The 20,556-nt window shown below is 40.4% G+C and overlaps 1 protein-coding gene across 4 annotated transcripts in view; it reads right to left on the bottom strand.

Annotated features, from left to right (window-relative positions):
- Mast2 (microtubule associated serine/threonine kinase 2) overlaps positions 1 to 20,556 on the bottom strand; it is a 152,535-nt gene that overhangs the window by 102,148 nt on the left and 29,831 nt on the right. For all 4 annotated transcript variants that reach the window (XM_029539445.1, XM_021201137.2, XM_021201139.2 and 1 more), the window contains exons 2-3: positions 19,709 to 19,856; positions 15,970 to 16,112 (exon numbers count right to left, since the gene is read on the bottom strand). In XM_029539445.1, coding sequence (XP_029395305.1) covers positions 15,970 to 16,112; positions 19,709 to 19,856 — 291 coding nt within the window. The remainder of the gene's footprint in view (positions 1 to 15,969; positions 16,113 to 19,708; positions 19,857 to 20,556) is intronic.

Here is a 20,556-nt window from a genome sequence, read left to right on the forward strand (position 1 = left end):
CACACACACACACACACACACACACACACACACATACAAACTCATTCAAAACTAAAATAATTAAATTAAATTAAAAATTAGGAGAAATCTTAAAGGCCTAGGGATGAGTAAAAACTCCCTAGACATGACATCAAGAGCGAAATCTACGCCAGCCTGATGACTTACACATCCAGTTCCAGTATTTAGTAAGCTAAGCAATAAAACTGCAAGTACCCTGTGCTGAATAATAAGACCCTGACTCAAAAACAAAAACAAAAACCTACAAATGCAATCCATCAACATGCTAGCAGATAAAGAAATGGGCACAACCACACATAAGAATACTGAAAAGCAAAACAAATGAATACAACAATTTGTATGGGCAAGTTGTTTGGTTTGGTTTGGTTTTTGAGGCAAGGTCTCTCTTTGTATCCTTGGCTGGTTAAACTATCTATGTAAACCAGGCTGGCCTTGAACTCACAAAGATATGCCTGCCTCTGCCTCCTACAAAGAACTAGGATTAAAGGCATGTTCTAATACTCCTGGCCCAATTTGTATTGAGTTTTGGGGTGGACATTAAAAAATAAATCTAGGATCTCAAAATGTTAGGCACCTACTCTACATTGAGCCTCTTCCAGCTCCACTTCAAACAACTTTAATGGTGCTCAGAAACACTCTGCTTAGGCTAAAAAAAATCATGCTCCAAAGCTTATTAAATATAGAGCTCCATTTAAATAACAGTTTCATGACTCAGAAAAACAGATTTGATTTCGATTTTGTTGTAAGGGAACAAGTATAGGACAAGTACGTAAGTGTAACACAAGGTCATTCCTCTGTAATGATAGACCTGCAGTATTGGCTGTTAATAATCAGTAAACAGGGGCTGGTGAGATGGCTCAGTGGGTAAGAGCACCCGACTGCTCTTTCGAAGGTCCGGAGTTCAAATCCCAGCAACCACATGGTGGCTCACAACCATCAGTAAAAGATCTGATGCCCTCTTCTGGAGTGTCTGAAGACAGCTACAGTGTACTAACATATAATAAATAAATAAGTCTTAAAAAAAATAATAATCAGTAAACAGACTCAAGAAATGAACCCACACATATGTCTAGCTATGTTTGAATGAACATATTCTCCATTGGCTCATTTATTTGAACACTTGGTCCCAGCTGGTGGTATGTTTGTTTAGGAGGTACAAGTGTGTGTAGCTAAAGAAGAGTTTGGGAGTTTTTTGTTGGTTTGTTTCTTGGGAGCTTTTTTTCTTTTTTCTCTTCTTTCTTTTTTTTTTTTTTTTTTTTTTTTTTTTTTGGAGACAAGGTTTCTCTTTGTATTCCTGGCTGTCCTGAAACTCATTCTGTAGACCAGGCTGACCTTGAACTCAGAGATCCACCTGCCACTATCTCTTGAATGCTGGGATTAAAGGCTTATATCACCAAGTTTGAGAGTAACAATTCTACCATTTCTAGTTCACTCTCTCTTACTTCTAGCTTGCGGTTCAAAATGTTAAGCTCTTAGATTTGGATTTTGTTGTTAGGGAACAAAAACTATATAAATGTGAAAAAAGAGAAGCAACTCCATGAAGTTGCTGTAGCATACATGAAAACACACACACACACACACACAGACAGGCTGGCTTACCAAGTAAAGGCACTTGTTGCCAACCTGAATTTGATCCACAGAGCTCATGTTGTGGAAGAAAAAAACTAGCTTCTCTAAGATGTCCTCTGACTAGCACACATGTATTATGGCATGGACACATATACATGTATACATACATACATACATGCAATAAAAAATTTGAATCTATGTATATATCATTGATGTGCATATGATATTAATGTTTATTGACTGGTTTTAACATTACTTACTAAGTAATACCACTGGGGAAAAGTGGAGTTACTGAACTGTCTATAGTTTATTTTTAAGATTTATTTTATTTGTATTTCTTGTATACATGTGTGTTTGTGTCCAGGTGCCAGAAGAAAGTGATAGATACTGTGGAGCTGGAGCTACAGGCAGTATAGCCACCTGATGTGAGTGCTGGGAACACAATTCAGGTACTCTGTTGCAACTAGTGCTCTTAACCACTGTGCCATCTCTCCAATCCCTCAATATCCTATTTTTGCAACTTCCTGTGGAACTGTAATTATTTAAAATAAAAAGTTAAGTAAACAAATCAATTACTAAATTTTTGTTTTATTGTCTTCCTAGAAATACAGTTTATTCTCATGATATCCTAACGTTAAAAGACTTGTTTGAGTTTTGAGACTCTTGAAAGAAAATCCATTAATTCTGTTGCCAAGAACAATCTCAGTCCCTTGACTGAAGTAGTTCATTTTTAGTGAGGCTGAAAATTAAGAGAAGTCAAATGAAAAAATTAAAAAATAAAAGTGATGGAATTTCAAAAAAAAAAATCTGCTATTAAAACAACAAATATATGTTAAGCCAGCAGGGTTGCTTAGTAGGTTAAAGTATTTGCTGTGCAAGCCTGGCTATCTAACTGAATTTCATCCCTAGAATCCATGTAAAGATGAAAGACAGAACCAATACCACAGAGTTGTCCTGTGACCTTCATACACACACACACACACACACACACACACACACACACACATACCCCATATATATATATATATATGTATATATATATTCACACATAATAAATTGTTTAAAATATCAGCAAAAGTTACAAGCAACCACAGATGAAAAAAATCAATTATATTCTTATTTTTTTATGAAACAGGAATCTGGTAAGAAATATATAATACATATATAAAAAATTATTAAACATCACTGAGAAATATTAAAGATTTAAAGAACTATAGACAATGGATCATAAGACTCAACATTACTAAAATGTCTACTTTCTCCTAGTTGATTTATTGACCTAATGAAATCCCTATCAAATCCCAGCAATCCTGTTTGGGTTTTAGTCTGAAATGTCCCTCTCACAGGCTTATTTTACTTAACAGGTCTGGACTGGCAGAAATAGGTCACTAGGGGCAGGTTTTTATCAACCCCTAGTTCCAACTGAGGAGTCAGCCTCCTAGTCCATACTATGTAAACAAGCTACAACCTCATGTTTTTATCACCATGCCTTCAGAATCACCAAGACAAACTGAAATTCCTCTGAATCCATGAGCCAAAAAATTCTCCTCCATTCATGTTTTGTCCTGAATGGTATTTACTGATACAGGGGTAACTTACAGACCTTCTTCTGTTCATTCTGGTAGAAATTAACAAATTGACTAGAAAAATAATGTGAAGATAGACATGAATCTACCCCATTAAGCATCCTAGTTAACCACTGGAGGAGAAAACTTGTCAGCAGTATTAAAGAAGGAAAACTTAGTTACTCTCTGCTTCTCCAAATGGCCCACCTTCAGGGTGGGGTGGCCACCTGTAGGGACCTCTAGGGACCTCCAATTTGGAGGTGATCAAAGCAGTAGAAGAAAAAGTCTTTAGGCCAGGATCACTCAGGAACCCAGACCAAGTGTCCTATATAGGTACCTGGAAGAATCTAGTAGAGGACCCCTCCCCCCTTCATAGATAAAAGCATTTCTTTTCCCAAGACCTACATCACAGATTCTGGCTGTCAGAAAAAAAAAAACATGGGAGGAAGCATTCAGACCTGAGAAGAAGTCAATCCTCCAAGACCCTTCACAGTGGACCTGTTGCTCCAAGACCCTCCTCTTCCATATCCCCCTACCTTTGGCCTCATGGTCCCCCCAGCGCCAGCACCAGCTCCCGGATCCTCAGCCCAAACAGGACCAGGGCCATTGTACCCCCCTTTACCAGTAGGAGGAGCGGGAGGAGATCCCCAACTTCTTAGTCCCACCATGGGGACCCGAAGTCTGAGAGCCACCTACCCTGATACCAGGGTAGCCAACACCTCCCCTCCTTTTTTTAGATAACTCCAAGGGCCGATTCATCTCTTTGAGACTGTTTTATTTACTCATCAGTGTTGGGGTCTCTCACCTCCACTGACCACTCTCCCTCTAAGCATTGTATTGCGCCCCTTGCAGACGCGCAAGATTGCCAAGAGGACCTCCCCAAATCTCCCAAAATCAGACCGCCCTGCGTCGTCGTCATCACTGCCCACTGTTGTCGCCCGGACCAACCACTGACATCGTCACCGCCCATTCATTCGGACCCGCCTTCCAGACACAGCTCCGCTCTTGATCGGACCGCGCCATTGAGAGAGACACAGAGGGACACGCAGGAGAGGGTTAAGGGTTCTCCCGTGTCCAATTAATAAATATGCTCTGATCGGCACAAACCGCCAGGGCATTTGTTTTCTCCTTGCAGCTCATTCTAATCTTAGGATGTTTAGCCCTTCAGTACGAACACAGTCCAAGGTGTTTTCTGCCCACGCAGATACACACAAGTGGCGTGACGCAAAAATACACATGTCATCAGCCCACCTGAGATGATATTCAACAAGTCATGAGAGTGTTCTTCATGACAGAAGACCAGGATGATGCAGAAAGCCAGAAAGAATGCCCCTTCAGACATGGGGGGCACCATTGATTGAACAGGCTGTCCTCTACAGCAGGTTTCTCCTGACTAGACCTGACTGAGACTTTAATACGACAGAAGGTAAGGGACATCTGAAGGTCTACCGCCAGGTTCCATTGGCAGGGCTCAAGGGGGCTGCACAACGACCCACAAATTTGACCAAGGTATGTGAGGTTAGACAATCAGATAAGTCTCCTGCTGCATTTCTAGAGTGACTCGTGGAGACATTGCATCAGTATACACCCTATGACCCCTGCAGCAAGGAGCACAAGCTACTGTGACAATGGCTTTTATAGACCAGGCTGTAGAGATATCAGGAAAAAGCTTCAGTGGCTAGAGGGACTTCAGGATAAGTCATTGAGGTATTTAGTGCAGGTTGGGCTGAGAAAGTCTACCATAACAGTGTGTCAGAAGAGAAGGAGCAGAGAAAGAAAGAAGATGAAAAAAAGAAAGTGACAAGGAAGGAATTTACAGAGAATCTTGGCTACCGTAGTTAGGGAAAGCAGAGAAGAGAGACTCCAACCAAAGAGACAGAGAAAACCTCTTGAAAAGAACTGGTGCACATATTGCAAGGAGAGGGGCCACTGAGCCTGAGAATGCCCTAACAAACAGAAGCGGGAGGGAAATCCCAGGCCATGGGAAAAGCACCCCCAAATGGTGAAAGGTGTTAGCCCTTGGGGAGGACAGTGACTACGGAGAACAGGGTTCAGACCTCCTCCTCGAACCCAGGGTAACTCTGAGAGTGGAGGGGAAACCCACTCAACTCTCGGTGGACACAGTGGCTCAACACTTGGTCCTCCTCCAAGCAGATGTTTCCAAGAAAAAGAATCTTGGGTCCAAGGAGCCACTGGCACCAAATCGATTACCTAAAGAACAGTGGACCTAGGAACGGGTCAGGTATCCCATTCATTTACCGTCATCCCAGACTGTCCCTACTCTCTGTTGGAGCGAGACTTACTCTCTAAGATGGGGGCCCAGATACACTTCCTGCCTGAAGGACCGCAACTAACTGGCCCAAAAGGAGAGCCCATGGGTGGAGGAAAGACCTCTCTGACTGACCCCTGCCATGAGCCACAACTACATGCTTTATAGACAGAAGCAGTTTTCTCCATGCTGGTGGAGACAAACGGGTGCTGCCATGGTGGATGGCACTAATGTCATCTGAGCAAAATCTCTATCTGCCCAGAAAGTTGGCACAGAAAGCAGAGCTAATTGCCCTCAACAAAGCCTTGGAACTTGGGGGCAGTAAGAAAATTAACATCTACACGGAGAGCAGGTATGCCTTTGCCATATAGCCCATGGCCACGGAGCTTTTTTATACCAAGAGAGAGGACTGCTCATATCAGAGGGAAAAGAAAGAAAAAACAAGCAGGAAATCTTGGATCTCTTGGATGCCCAGATAAAGCCGGCAACTGTGAGTAGTATTCATTGCCCAGGACATCAAACAGAGACTCAGTGGCCCAGGGCAACAACCAGGCAAATCAAGTGGCTCAAGAAGTAGCTATGCAGGAGCCTACCCCAGTTATGGACTTGAAAGAAACAACCAATGGGGAATGGAACTGCATTAGAGAATGAACTCACTTAAAATATATGGAAGAAGAAAGGACTCAGATTGCTAGCTGCCCTACCAACTACTACCTAGAGAAGGAAGGGCAGAAGCACACACAAGAAGGAAAAACTATGCTCTTCAGAAAACAAGCTGAGGACTTACTTGACCGAATGCATTGATGGACCCATTTAGGGAATAAGAAGCTTGTCCAAGCAGCTAAGGGATCTAAAGTATATATAATAGACCTCAGGTTTGGGGCCAGAAATATAGAACAATGTTAGGTATGCCAGTAAGTGAATGCTTATGAGCCTAAGAGAAAACAGAGCAAAAACACCTAGGGGAGAATGGCCTGGAGTATACTGGGAGGTCAATTTTACAGAAGTTAAGCCAGGAAAATATGGTTACACATACCTTCTAGTGTTTATAGATATTTTCTCTGGATGGGTTGAGGCTTTCCCCACCAAGCAGGAATGGTAACTAAGAAGATATTAGAGGAAAATTTCCGGAGGTTCAGTGTGCCCAAGGTAAATGGATCAGAAAATGGTCCTGCTTCTGTCTCTAAGTAAGTCAGGGATTGGCAGAGATATTGAGGACTAATTGGAAGCTCTATTATGCGCACTGTCCCCAAAGATCAAGGCAGGTAGAGATAATGAACAACTCTAAAAGAGACCTTAACTAAATTTTCCTTGGAGACTGGCGCTGACTGGGTAGTGCTCCTTCCCCTGGCCCTGTTTTAATCCCATAACACCCCCTACCATTTTAACCTGACCCCTTTTGACAGCCTGTAGGGGACCCCCACTCTTGACAACCCCCAGAGTGACTTTTCAGGCTGACAGGGGTTTTATGGCTCTACTGTAAACTTTCCAGATCAGCCACCAGGAATTATGGCCTAAACTTAGTGCTCTCTATATAACACAGGTACCCCAGACGTTCCACACAGGTACCAAGTTGGAGAGTGGGTATATGTTAAGAGGTATTGTGCTGAAAACTTAAAGGACCTTGGAATTGGGCCATTCCTGGTGTTGCTGAACACCTCGACTTCTTATAAAGTGGATGGAGTAACTGCCTGGGTTCATGTCAGACCACCACCTGTGCCTGATGCCAACTGGATAGCAGCCAGACACCCAAGCAACCCCCTCTGCAAGGCCAGAGAAACCATGAGATGGCTATGGTCTATCTTCCGACGCTGAGCCTTGGGAGCCCCCACAACCCTACTAGGGTGACTTGGCAGGTGCTCTCAGTCACTGGGGATGTGACTTGGTCCACTACAGAGGAACACCTGCATTGTATCTGGTGGCCAGATCTTGTCTTTGATCTCTGATTTATTGACGGGCCTTGACTCCTAGGATGTCCCTGCCCTGGAGACACATAGGAGGGATTTCCCAAATATGGGGGACGAGGGACTTATGAATCTAAACCGTGTCCCAGAAGCAGCCTTAGAGGATGGGGCTTAGGGTGTGGAGACCAAAGGTTGAGGAGTGTCCTGCGAGAAACCCACATGTATGTGTGCCCCTGAGATGGAAGAAGTCAGCAGCCGGCCCATCAGTGTTGGGGGGCCAACCACTTTTTCTGTGCTACCAGGGGTATGAAACATTGGGAAGCACATACTGAAGACCATTCCGGGGGTGACCATTTCAGGGGTAGTTAAAGATTCAATGGCCAAGGTGGGGAAAGGGCTAAACAAGCAGAAGAGAGAAAGAACAGAATCAGGGCTAGTTTGAGTCTTGGTTTAACTCGTGTAACTCCTCCCCTGGGTTAACCATCCTCATATTCACTGTGTTAGAGAGAATAGGAGCAGTACAACTCATGGTCCTGCACCAACAACATGAGACCCTGACAGCAGGACCTGAAGAGTATGTGTTAGTTACCCCAGACTCCTGAGCATAACTCCAGGATTGGAGCTAGTACAAGAAAAGGGGGGGAATGAGGGACCCTCAGGGCTTTTCCAGTCCCACACCCTCCTTACAGCTTCCCACTCCTGCCTAGAGTCAAGGCTAGGCCAAGTTCCATTCTCCACCCACAGGATCATTCTTCAGTAAAAATTTCTCAGAATGTACTGACAGACAGTCACATGACCCTCTGGAAAGTCCCTGGTAGAGTTCAAATGCATGTCATGCTTGCTAATGTAAAGGTTAATATGCTTAGCCAATAAGTTTGAACTATGACCTTGCTCCTTGCTGATGTAACCTGTACCCCTAAAAAGTATAAGAACTGCTTGTAATAGCCAATCAGGGTTGCCTTCTTAGTAACTCACCTTGAGAGACCAATTGAAGGTCAACCCCAATGCACTGGAAAATAAACCTCTTGCTTTTGCATAAAAAAAAAAAAAAACACATATGTATACCCACACACAAAAAGGGGTGGAGTTGAGAGAGAAAAGAATGTGTTTAAATGAGTTTACACCAGAAAGGGTAATAATATTCCCTACCCCAACCCTAAAGCCATAGACTAACAAAAAACCCCAATGCCAGGCATGAAAAACTTCCCTTAGAATTGTTGGTCATGGGCTGGTGAGATGGCTCAGTGGGTAAGAACACCCGACTGCTTTTCAAAAGGTCTGGAGTTCAAATCCCAGCAACCACATGGTGGCTCACAACCACCCGTAACAAGATCTGACGCCCTCTTCTAGAGTGTCTGAAGACAGCTACAGTGTACTTACATATAATAAATAAATATTAAAAAAAAGAGAGAGAGAGAATTGTTGGTCATAGAGCCGGGTGGTGGTGGCGCACGCCTTTAATCCCAGCACTTGGGAAGCAGAGGCAGGTGGATTTCTGAGTTTGAGGCCAGCCTGGTCTACAGAGTGAGTTCCAGGATAGCCAGGGCTAAACAGAGAAACCCTGTCTGGAAAAAACAAACAAACAAACAAAAAAGAATTGTTGGTCATAATAGTTCAAGACCCCAAAATAATATAGGCTACTATCTCTACCCTTGGTTGCTTCCCAGAACTTGCAAGTAAGATCCTACTGCTGAAGACACCACAAACATTGGCCACAGGGCATGGAAGAATCAGACTGGAACTGAAGGAGCAACCTCAATCCTGAGGACTAGCTATCATATAGTACTTGGAGGTCTAGGCGAGCTATCAAGGGAGAAAGGCAATCAGCCCAAGTCCCTGTACCATAATGACCACCTCGGTATGGTATTCAATGGTACAAATGTGGTACTATTATCTTGGGGATAATGAAGAGCTGTCTAATTAGACGTAGGATCCTTTTAATTACAAGGTAAATCACACTTGGTGCTGTACTACAACATGTTGGCTGGAGAGGTTACAGGCACTTTAAAAGAACCTACTACTACCATTTTCCTAAACCAACAGAATTTGTAACAATATTCTAAAAACTCATCTAAATACACAAATAAGTATGTCTCTCATCCTTATAAAGGAAGCTTACTTTTGTAACAGACATGTTACTACAGAGATCCACAACTGGTCCAATACAAAGAATAAGTTAGAATGGGAATTCACTCTACTTGGTACAACTACAACACAACCTCTACATTTAAGACCCAGGAAACATTAAAACGTACAATTTAATAAAATATGTCTATACTACTACAATTTTTTGTGCCTATATATAATTCTTCCACCTCTAAATCTAGATAACCTCTTGTCTTAGTTAAGGTTTTACTGATGTGGACAGACACCATGACCAAGGTTGCTCTTATAAGGACAACATTTAATTGGGGCTAGTTTATAGGTTCAGAGGTTCAGTTCATTATCATCAAGGTGGAAGCATGGCATTCTCTAGGCAGCCATGGTACAGGAGGGTCTGAGAGTTCCACATCTTCTTCTGAAGGCCACTAGGAGAAGATTGGCTCCCATGTAGCTAGGACGAGGGTCTCCTTACCTACCCTCACAATGACACACTTCCACCAAGGACACACACACCCCAACAAAGCCACACCTAATAGTGCCATTCCCTGGCCCAAGCATATTCAAACCACCACACCTCTGATACTTACATATTAATTTGCATTTCTATTGGTTTTTAAATAAATGGAACTATATTCTATATACTATTTTCACCTGCCTTATTTTATTCAGGATATTTTTTGAGAATTTTTCAAGTTGTTGCATATAATAATAGATTCCTTTTTTATTGCTGATATTGTTACTATGTAGGTTTATTTAGGTAACCATATTGATTTTTTTAATTACCATATGTATATGGTGTTTTGCCTGCATGTATATCTGTGTACCACATGCATATGTGTTCTTGGAGGCAAGAAGAGGGCTCTAGATAGCTATGAATTAGAGATACAGATGGTTGTGAGCTACCATGTGGGTGTGAGTTATTGAACCCAGGACCTCTAGAAGAGTAGGCAGTGCTCTTAGCTAAACCATCTCTCTAGTCTCGAGGTAACCATGTTGTTTAGAATGAATGAGTGTAGCACTCCTGTCATGTCATGATAGAGACCCTTGTAACCTATCTGTCACAGTTCCAAGGAAGACAACATATTTCTACAACAATGTCCACTCTTCAATCACTCCATGCAATAAAGTATGATCTAAAGCCCTAAACATGGGTGACTGGAAGGGGGGCAATGAGTGAAATGTAAAGTAAATAAGTTAAAAATTTTAAAACAAAACAAAACAAAAAAACCCAGAAATTTCTGCTGCTCCTGAATAGCTAAAAACACGGAGGCTTGGCTTACAGGCATGTAAGAGCAGCTCTGATGCTGAGGTCCTGTTCCCCAATTGGTTCTTGATCTGTCAGTAAAGAAAGCCATGGGCCAATTACTGGGCAGAAGAAATAGACAGGACTTCCAAGACCCTGAAGGAAAAGGTGATGCATGGGAGGAGAAAACAGTCCATCATGCTTTGAAGAGGGAAGAACCAGGCAGCCATGTGAGGTCTCCAGAACAGTATGGCTGTGGCCACCCCTATAGTCAGAGATGCTTAGTAGGGAGTAGATTCAACTGCCCAGGGTTGAATCACCTAACATCAGGGTAGGTGGGAAGAGCAGAGCTAAAAGTAATGATAAGAGTGTTTTCCAGGCAGGAGATAGTTGTGCCCAGCAATTGTGCCAAGAAGGCAAGTTGAAAATGAACAACAACTGTACATGTGTCTTTTATCTGTGGATTCAAGGGAAGCTGGGTAGGAGCTGGTAGTTCAACCCATTCCCAAAGCTTAGGCAGGGTAGCAGAAAGCTACATGCAACACAGGCAGTCCAACAAAAAATGATCCATGTGCTATGTGGAAGGTGCATCCCAACTCACAAGGAAAGAAACTCCTACACTCAAGATTCTTCCAAACCTTACCTAGTTCTCCATCAAGCTTGTCTATTTGTATTCTTTTTTTAAAAATATTTATTTATTTATTATATGTAAGTACACTGTAGCTGTCTTCAGACACTCCAGAAGAGGGCATCAGATTTCCTTATGGATGGTTGTGAGCCATCATGTGGTTGCTGGGATTTGAACTCAGGACCTTTGAAAGAGCAGTCGGTGCTCTTAACCACTGAGCCATCTCACCAGCCCCCATCTATTTGTATTCTTAAAATACCCTTTATACTAAAACAGAGGCTGGAGAGATGGCTCATTGGATAAAAGTACCGACTGCTCTTCCAAAGGACATGAGTTCAAATCCCAGCAACCATATGATGGCTCACAACCATCTGTAATAAGATCTGATACCCTCTTCTGGGGTGTCTGAAGACAGCTACAGTGAGTGAGCAAGGCTGGAGCAAGAAGAAAAAGTGTCTGAAGACAGCTACATAATAAACCAGACTATTTTAATTTCCCTGGGTTCTGCAAACCCAGCAAATTAATCAAGCCTAACCAGTCAGTCATGAAAATACAAACTTGTAGCCAGTCAGTCAGAAATAACAGGGGTCCAAGCAGGCAACTGAGATCTGAAATGGAGACACCCACTGCAGTATTGATGGGATTGAGCCTTGATTTCTTTTAGGTACTTTTTAGATCCAGTAATTTTGTTTTGAAACAGAGTCTTATGTATCCCAGCCTGGTCTCAAACTATATGGCTGAGGATGACCCCGAAGTTCTGATTTCCCTACCTTCATCTCCTGAGTGCAGGAATACAAACATATTCTACTAAATCATGGTTATGTAGGAGACAACACAGGGCTTTGTACATGCTAGATAATGTTGAGGTTTGGTCTACTGCTATATATTATAATGCTAAATTCTTTATCCCAAGGTCTATTTGCCCCAAGACAGTGAATTTTCACAAATGCCAGCTTTTGATGTGCAAACCTTGTTCCTTAATTTAGAACTATTAGCTGAATGAAGATGCCTATAGCCTGTAGCTGGGAAGAAGAGAGAAAGGTGGGGGTCCTGGGCTTATGGTCTGAGGGGCGTGGGGGGATGACAAAACAAAGGAAGGAGCCAAGGGGTAAGTGGATCCAGAGCACAAACCAAGAGAGCCAGCCTGTTGGAGTAGGAATGACACAGGCAGAACAAAGTAACTGATATTTTATCTCAGGGTTACTGACAGGAAAGTAGATGAAATAACATAGAGGGCTAATACCTGCCCAGTTCTAACGCTTTAAAATCTAAAGGTTTTATGTCTTTTATTTGGAAACTAAATGATCTAAGGTGAAGTAGAAACCCCCCCCAAATAATATTTACCACAAGATAAGGATTCCACTAACCAAGTTAGATCCCCAGCCACCTTTTAGTCACTTTTTAATTCATGATTGACATTTAATTTCTATAAATGTTACATTTTATTACTTTGAAATTGAATGTTTACTTTATATAATCTTATTATCACCTAAAAACGCTCTAGAAGATGGGCTCTATATATAATGACTCTAACAAATTTTTGTTTAGGTTTTTTCAGATATAACAGTCAAAGCAGGAGAAACATTGAAATAAATTTCAATATGCAATAGGAAGGCAGAAAGAAGCCTAACACAAACCAGTAAATATACTACCAAACATAAATGTCCAACTGGGAAACTTTAAGCATTGGAGTGAAAAGCAAGTAAACAACTAAGGAGAGAACCAGAGAAATCAAAAGGCATACCACTAGAGAAAACAATTAACTCTTCCCTTGAGGTACCCACCTGGGACTGATTACAAATCTCCCAGTGACATTAAAACCAGAGGATTGTTCAAATTCTTTCTATAATGTGCCACACACTGGGCTGAAAAGATGGCTCAGCATGTAACAGCACTTGTTGCTTTTCTAGAGGAACTGGGTTCAACACCCAGCACCCACATAGTGGTTCACAACCATCTGTAATTCCAGTTCATTAAAAAAAAAATAATTCTTTTCTGACCTCTCCGAGCACCAGGTACACATTTGGTATCATTCATATATGTGCATGTATGTATGTATGTATGTATGTATATATATACACACACACACACACACACATATATATATATATATATATATTTACATATATGTGTGTATCTGTGTGTGTGTGTGTACATACATACACATGCAGGCAAACAGTTATACACGTAAAATAAAAATATCTAAAAGAAAGCCTGACACAGTGGTACACACCTTTAATCCCAGCTTCAGGCACTGAGAGGCAGAGGCAAGCGGCAACTCACCTACAATTACTCTGTAGAGGTTCCAGAACAGTCAGGGCTGCACAGAGAAATGTGAGCCAAAAAACAAAAACAAAAAAACAACAAAAAACAAAAAAACAAAAAAAACTTTTAAATATCATATATGTGTATGTATATATATATATATATATATATATACCCAAACACATCCCTCCATATGCTCTCAAGTACTTATATCTACTATAATATCAATGCTATATAACCATAAATTGTTGTATTTGTAGAATGAAAATAAAACAAAAACAAAATATCTACACTGTTAAGCAGAGACAAAAATCAAAGCCAAAAAATAAAAATAGTAAGAATAGGGTGTGCCCAGAACTAATTAATCACTTCACTCAAGTGACTTTAGAGTTTAGGATAGTGCTTGGTATGGAGAAAATTTAAGTTTAACATCTTAAAACTTCCTGGAATGCAGGGGATGATCTTTTGGTGTTGTGTAAAGATGGCCCTTGTATTAGTCAAATGCTAATTTTTGTACAAAGTGAGATCTTTCCTATTGCAAAGAAGAGATCTGATTACAGCCAGACTTTGACTTTGTTATTCTAGTTGCTCAGCACCTGCAGCATATTTTATAAAATACACTTTCCTCACCTTCTAATTGGTTTAGTCAAAGCTGATGGCCCATAGCAAAGGAGGAGAGAATAGGCAGGACTCCCAGCAGAGATAGGCACTCTGGGAAACAGTCAGAGGCTGAAGAACTCACCAGCTAGACAGGCAGGGACTGAGGTATTGACAGGACTAATGGGCTACATGGACATAGATGGGTATAAATAGGTCAATTTAAGTAATAAGAGCTAGTTGGGGACAAGCCTATGATAAAGCCAAGCTTTCATAATTAAGAAAAGGTTTCTGTGCCCTTATATAGGAGCTGGTGGGAATAGCTGGGTAGAATTTCTAAAATATTTTTTTTCCTAAATCAAATTGGTAGGATTCAGAAGTTATGAATTCAGAGAGCCAACTATAACAAGAATAAAGTCAATGTAAAATAAATAAAGGAAGTAAAAGTACTCAGTTTTTAAAATGAGCAAAGAATTCAGACACTTCTTCAAAGAAGATATAAAATGTCCATAGGCACATAAAAAGATGATCAACATTGTTGGTTATTATAGAGATGAGCAAAATAACAAAATACTACTTTACTCTTATCTGGATAATAAAGTCAAAATGATAACTAAAAGTGACAAACATATAAAGAAAACAAAATTACATACTTTAGATGGATGAGCAGTATAGTGTAAATTGTATATAAATATGTTCTACTTTTAAAAACCATAATTCAGAAACATAGTCATCACTCCATTTCTAAGAGTTCTGAATTCACAGCGATACCAGGAAAACTCAAGTGGTACCAGGAAAGCCTTTGATCCATAAATTATCTTTCTCCCTGACACAGGAACTCTTCTTCCATCTGCCCAAACTTCCCAGGACAAGCAATGTAGCAAGCTTTTGACTCCATGCCTATCGACCCAAAAGGCTTGTCCCAAGACATAGATGAATAAGATTATATTTAAAAAGACCAACTTCTCTGTTATATCTTCAAAATTACTAGTATGCATTGTCCTAAAGGACAGTCAGAATACTATGAGATTAGCGGGGCATCAATGATGTTATCTTTGGTGGCAGGTAATAGGACAGAGAGTAAAATTCTTAACCTGTATAAAGACCTGCTTAGCATACAAAGACTAGATGAAGAGAAGGCAGGCTGGGAAAAAAAAAACTCAGTGGTTAAGAACAATTACTGTTTTCCAGGGAACCTGAACTCAGTTCTTGGCACCCACTTCAGCAGTTCACTACCACCTGTAACTCCAGATTCATGGCGTCTGATATCCTCTTCTGACCTCCACTGGTACCCCAGCCCCATACACAAAAATAAATAAAATTTTAAAAAGAACAGAGCCCATTCTTTCCTCCACTACATATTTAGGTATCCAGTATTTGCCAGAGCAGCACACGGAAACAATACAACTTTATAAGATTTTTAATTATTTACATATAAAGTTTTCTCAGGAAAGATATTCATTAAGGTTATAACCACACTAGCCAGGTGTGGTGGTGCATGCCTTCCATCCTGGAAGAAGTTAGCCTAGTACAGTTTCAGGACAGCCAAGGCTACACACAGAAACCCTGTCTCCAAAACCAAACAAACAAAAAGATTACAAACATACTCAATTATTCTCTTGATAATCACTAATCAGTTATACAAGTTATAAAGTACAAGTTATAAAGAGATCAGAACATATTTAATTAAAATTTCAATCTTGTTCACTTTAAGAAATTACTAAAATTTTAAAATTGATTATAGAACAAACATCAACGATAAATGAGGATCAAAGATTCCTACAGAAACCCCAAATCTTTACACTTACCAAGCCAGCCGTAAGGGAAGGTGCAGACTGTCCAAGGGATTGGTTTCTCATTCGAACCAGGTTTGATGCTTCTCCTGTAGACTGCCAAGTTACCTGTCCCACACTGCTGTGTACACTGCTGGACAAAGGGAGCAGCTGCTTACCTTCAAACAAAAAGACATTCATGTAATTATATGCTGACGAATGAATGAAAAGATACAAACACAATGCTGTCAGGTGGACAAAATAATATTGACACAAAACAAGAGTATTTTATACTTATCCATGTAAGAGAATATGACAGGGCCAAATTAAATGTCTTGATGAGGAGTGTAAGCAGGATCCTAAAGTGAGTTGAGCATATTCAGTCTCAATAATATTCACAACCGTGCTAATCTCTCACCATAACACTTAAACTGGCAGCCATTAAGAGTTTTCTAAAGCCAGGCGGTAGTGGCACACGCCTTTAATCCCAGCACTTGGGAGGCAGAGGCAGGCAGATTTCAGAGTTCGAGGTCAGCCTGGTCTACAAAGTGAGTTCCAGGACAGCTGGGGCTACACAGAGAAACCCTGTCTAAAAAACCAAAAAAAAAAAAAAAAAAGAGTTTTCTAAGCCCTACTACCTAAGTGCAATAAGTAGAAGAAATATTATTCAAAACAAGTCTGAGACTTAGGGTTTTATAGAGAAATACTGAAGCTGTACTATTCTCACCAGATTCAATGTTCTCAGTCTAGGTTTACCAACGACACTAATTGCACGGAAATATAAGTAAAAGTCAAGCTAGAAAAAGAACTACAAACAAGAGTTCAAGGCCAGCTTGGGCCACATAGCAATTACCAAGTCAGTCAGGATCATAAGATCCTATCTCAGGGGTGGGGAGATGCAAACGTCGACTATGAACACTAAGTGCCTAGAATTGCCATGGTTTTTGGAAGGGATGTACCAGACCCATTTCTCCCTTTTCTTCACATCCTTCATACTACTACTAACCACAGTCAATGTAACTGTAACATTTATTTCCTTTAAGAGACATCTGATAGCTTTCCCAATGTTTATAAAGAATTACGGCAAATCTTTTATCATTCTAATTTTGGGCCAAAGAGATGGCTCAGCAGTTAAGAGCAATGACTGCTCTTCCAGAGGTCTTGAGTTCAATTCCCAGCAACCACAGGGTGGCTCACAACCATCTGTAATGGGCTCCAATGCTCTCTTCTGGTGTGTAGAAAACAGCTAAAATCTTTTTTTAAATTTCTAAAATTCAGAGTATCTTTCACAAACATGCATATAAGGAAAGCATTCATACTTATAAAATAAACTTTTTTAATCTAAAGAGGGAGGGGGACGCTCAGTGTGGTGGTGAGCACCTTTAATTCTAGCACTTGAGGAACAAAGGAGATGAGTCTGCTGCCTGGTCTACAGAGTTGGTTCCAGGCTAGCGAGAACTGCAGAGACCCTGACACAAAAAATAAGCAAACAGAATAAAAGGGGCAGTAGAGATTTCTCAGTGGCTAAGACTACCAAAGGAATAAAATTTGATTCTCTTGCTGGCACTGACTTGGGGTGAGGAATTTAAAAATTAACTTTCCAAAATAAAATTAAAAGGTCCAGGCATGGTAGCTCATACCTTTAAACTAGCATTTGGAAGGAGAAGATCTGTGAGCTTGAGGCCAGCCTGCTCTAAAATCTGTATGTGTACACAAATGATGTGTGTATAAAGGTATACATATGTATGGAGACCAGAGGACAACATTGGATGTCCTTTCTCAGATACTATTCACCTGTTTTTGTGTGTGACAGAGACAAGGTCTCTCAGTTCAGTAAATTCCAGGAAACTCCAAAGCACTGGGATTCTAAGTGATACTACTACACGTGGCCTAACCACCTAAACTGTCCCTCTAGCACCTATAGTTTTCTTCTTTTATAAAAAATATTTTAAAATTTTTATATACTTTATATGTATGTTTTGCCTGAATGCATATGCATATGCATGACTGGTGCCTGCAAAAGTCAGAAGAGTCAGGTCCCCCTCCAACTGGAGATACCGACGGTCATGAGGCAACTTGTTGGGAATCAAACAGAGGTCATATGCAAGAACAAGTGCTCTTAACTGATGCACCGTCTATCCAACACCAGTTTTAGTTTGTTTTGTTTTTCTTTTTATATCTCTTTGTTTCTTCCTTTGTATATTTTTGGTTTTTGAGATAGTTTCTCTGTGTGAATCTGGCTATCTTGGAACTTGCTCTATAGACCACACTAGCCTCAGACTCAGAGATCTGTCCACTTCTTCCTCCCAAGTGCTGAGATTAAAAGTGTGTGCCCCTCGACACTGCTTTTTTTTCCTTTAATCCTTAATTCAAAACCCTACTCACAAGACAACTGGAACAGCTCACGGGTAGAGGCATTTGCAGCCAAGCCTGATAACCTCAGTGACCCTCCAGATCCGCGTGATACAGAGAGCCGACTCCTAGAAATTGTCCTCTGCTCTCCACAGGCACATACACTACGATATACACCATACAGCCATACCTTTGCACAAATCAGTACGTTTTTTTAAAATTCAATTTATCATGGGCAAACAGAAAATAATCCTGTTCTTAAAAGATGAGCAGAGTTCTATGAAAAAATAAGAGCAGAAATTGCAAAATAAAAAAGGCAGCACAAGGCTGGAGAGATAGCTCAGGGGGTTAAGAGCACCAGGGTGCTGCTCCAGAAGTCCTGAGTTCAAATCCCTGCAACTACATGGTGGTTCACAACATAATCTATAAGGGCATCTGATGAGCTCTTCTGTCATGCAGGCGTATGTACAAATAAAAATGTTCATATATACATCAATAAACAAACTTTAAAAAAAAAATGACAGCACAACAGTGAAAAGATAAAGCCAGGGGGAACATGACCAAAAAGAAACTGAAAGAAAAGAAATAACAACTGTTTACTATTGGGGGAAGAAGCAGACACTACAGGACTCTTTTTCTCTACTGCTTTTCTCTATTGGCCATACTCTTTTATTTTTTCATAGTCTAGTGATTGATTAAAATTACTGAATCTTTATTAATGCATGTTTGCTGAATATAACTCTTGTTTTGTGATGTGATTACTTAGACTTTATTGGTGACATATTAGATTAGTGGTTGTATTAAATAATTAAATTCTTGTGGTTATTGAAAAAAAATTACTGGATCTTAACTGTTGTCAACCTGGACTTCTTTTATACTTTTGTATATTGGATTTTATAATTGTCTTTTCTTTACAGGAGCAAGGAAGATAATTATGGGATTTTGCACAATAGCAGAGCATTTGGTTAGCATATACAAGTCTCTGGATTTTTCCATCATGGGTGGGGGGTGAGAGTAGGGGTAGAAGTGGGGAGTGGGGAAGTAAGGGTAATAAGAAAAGGATATGAAATCTACAAGGTTGTAAAAGGAGCAAAAATCATCCTAAAGTAGCCAAGAGTACTAGTTAGCTAACAACTATCTATGCTGTTCAGGTGGCTAGCATTTAGAGAATTTATGAAGTAGTAGAAAGAAAACAGGGTTTCCTACAGTACTCTGTAGGAACATATCAAAGAAGAGGCTATCAAGATGACCACTCAACTGATATATCTTGATATATTAACAACACAGTCCCACAATTATCCCTATCCCCACTTTTTGGTTCTGGAGGTGGAACCCAGGTTCCATACATGCTAAGCACATTATGTACCACATACGAATATACTCATTTCCCATATTCCATTAAAAAAACAAGTATTATGCTTACCTGACAGAGAACTGGCCAGGCTTCCTCTCCGTAACTTACAGTCATCCTGACTAAGTTGTCGTTGGAGTTTAGCTTTTCCAGTAGGTACAAATATGTCAGGATTACTAAGCTTTCTGAAGAGCAGAGGACTAAGTCCGGTAACCATATCCTTCAATGAAAAAGAAGTGAAAGATAAATTTTAAGTAAATTTTCTAGCAAACTTTATATTAAACATCCATACAACATTCATTGCAATTAAAAAGTATAAGAGCTAGATACAGAGATAACTCATTAGTTAACATTAGCTGCAATGCCAGAAAACCACAGTTCAATTCCCAGCATCCAAATGGCAGCTCATAACATCTGTTAACAGCAGTCCCAGAGGATCCAATGCCCTCTTCTGGTCTCCACAGGAACTGCATGCACTTGACATACATGCAAGCAAAATACCCATAACATATAAAATAAACATAAATTTTTAAAGTTTCAATTTTTAAAAAATATTTATTCAGTTATTGGAGGGAATAAGCAAATGCGCAGTACAAGTGTAGAGGTCAGAAGACAGCTCTCAGGAGTCCATTCTCTTCCTACATACAGATTGATAGCAAGTATATAAAATTAGCTGGAGTACCAACTGACAAATTTTTTAAATAATTTCCTCTTTTTCTGTTTTATACTTAGAAAAATTGATTTTTCTATACTGACTCAAAACTCTGTCGGATGATATTTATGTACTGCCTTTTTGAATAGCTCTCATTTCTTGACCTTAGGGTTGCCTTCTACCACTGAATCTTGGGCTTGAAGTTTTGGGGTTTTGGGGGGTTTTTGGTGCTTTGTGTGTGTGTGTGTGTGTGTGTGTGTGTGTGTGT

Source organism: Mus pahari, chromosome 6, assembly GCF_900095145.1.
Source record: "Mus pahari chromosome 6, PAHARI_EIJ_v1.1, whole genome shotgun sequence".
Taxonomy (NCBI): Eukaryota; Metazoa; Chordata; class Mammalia; order Rodentia; family Muridae; genus Mus; species Mus pahari.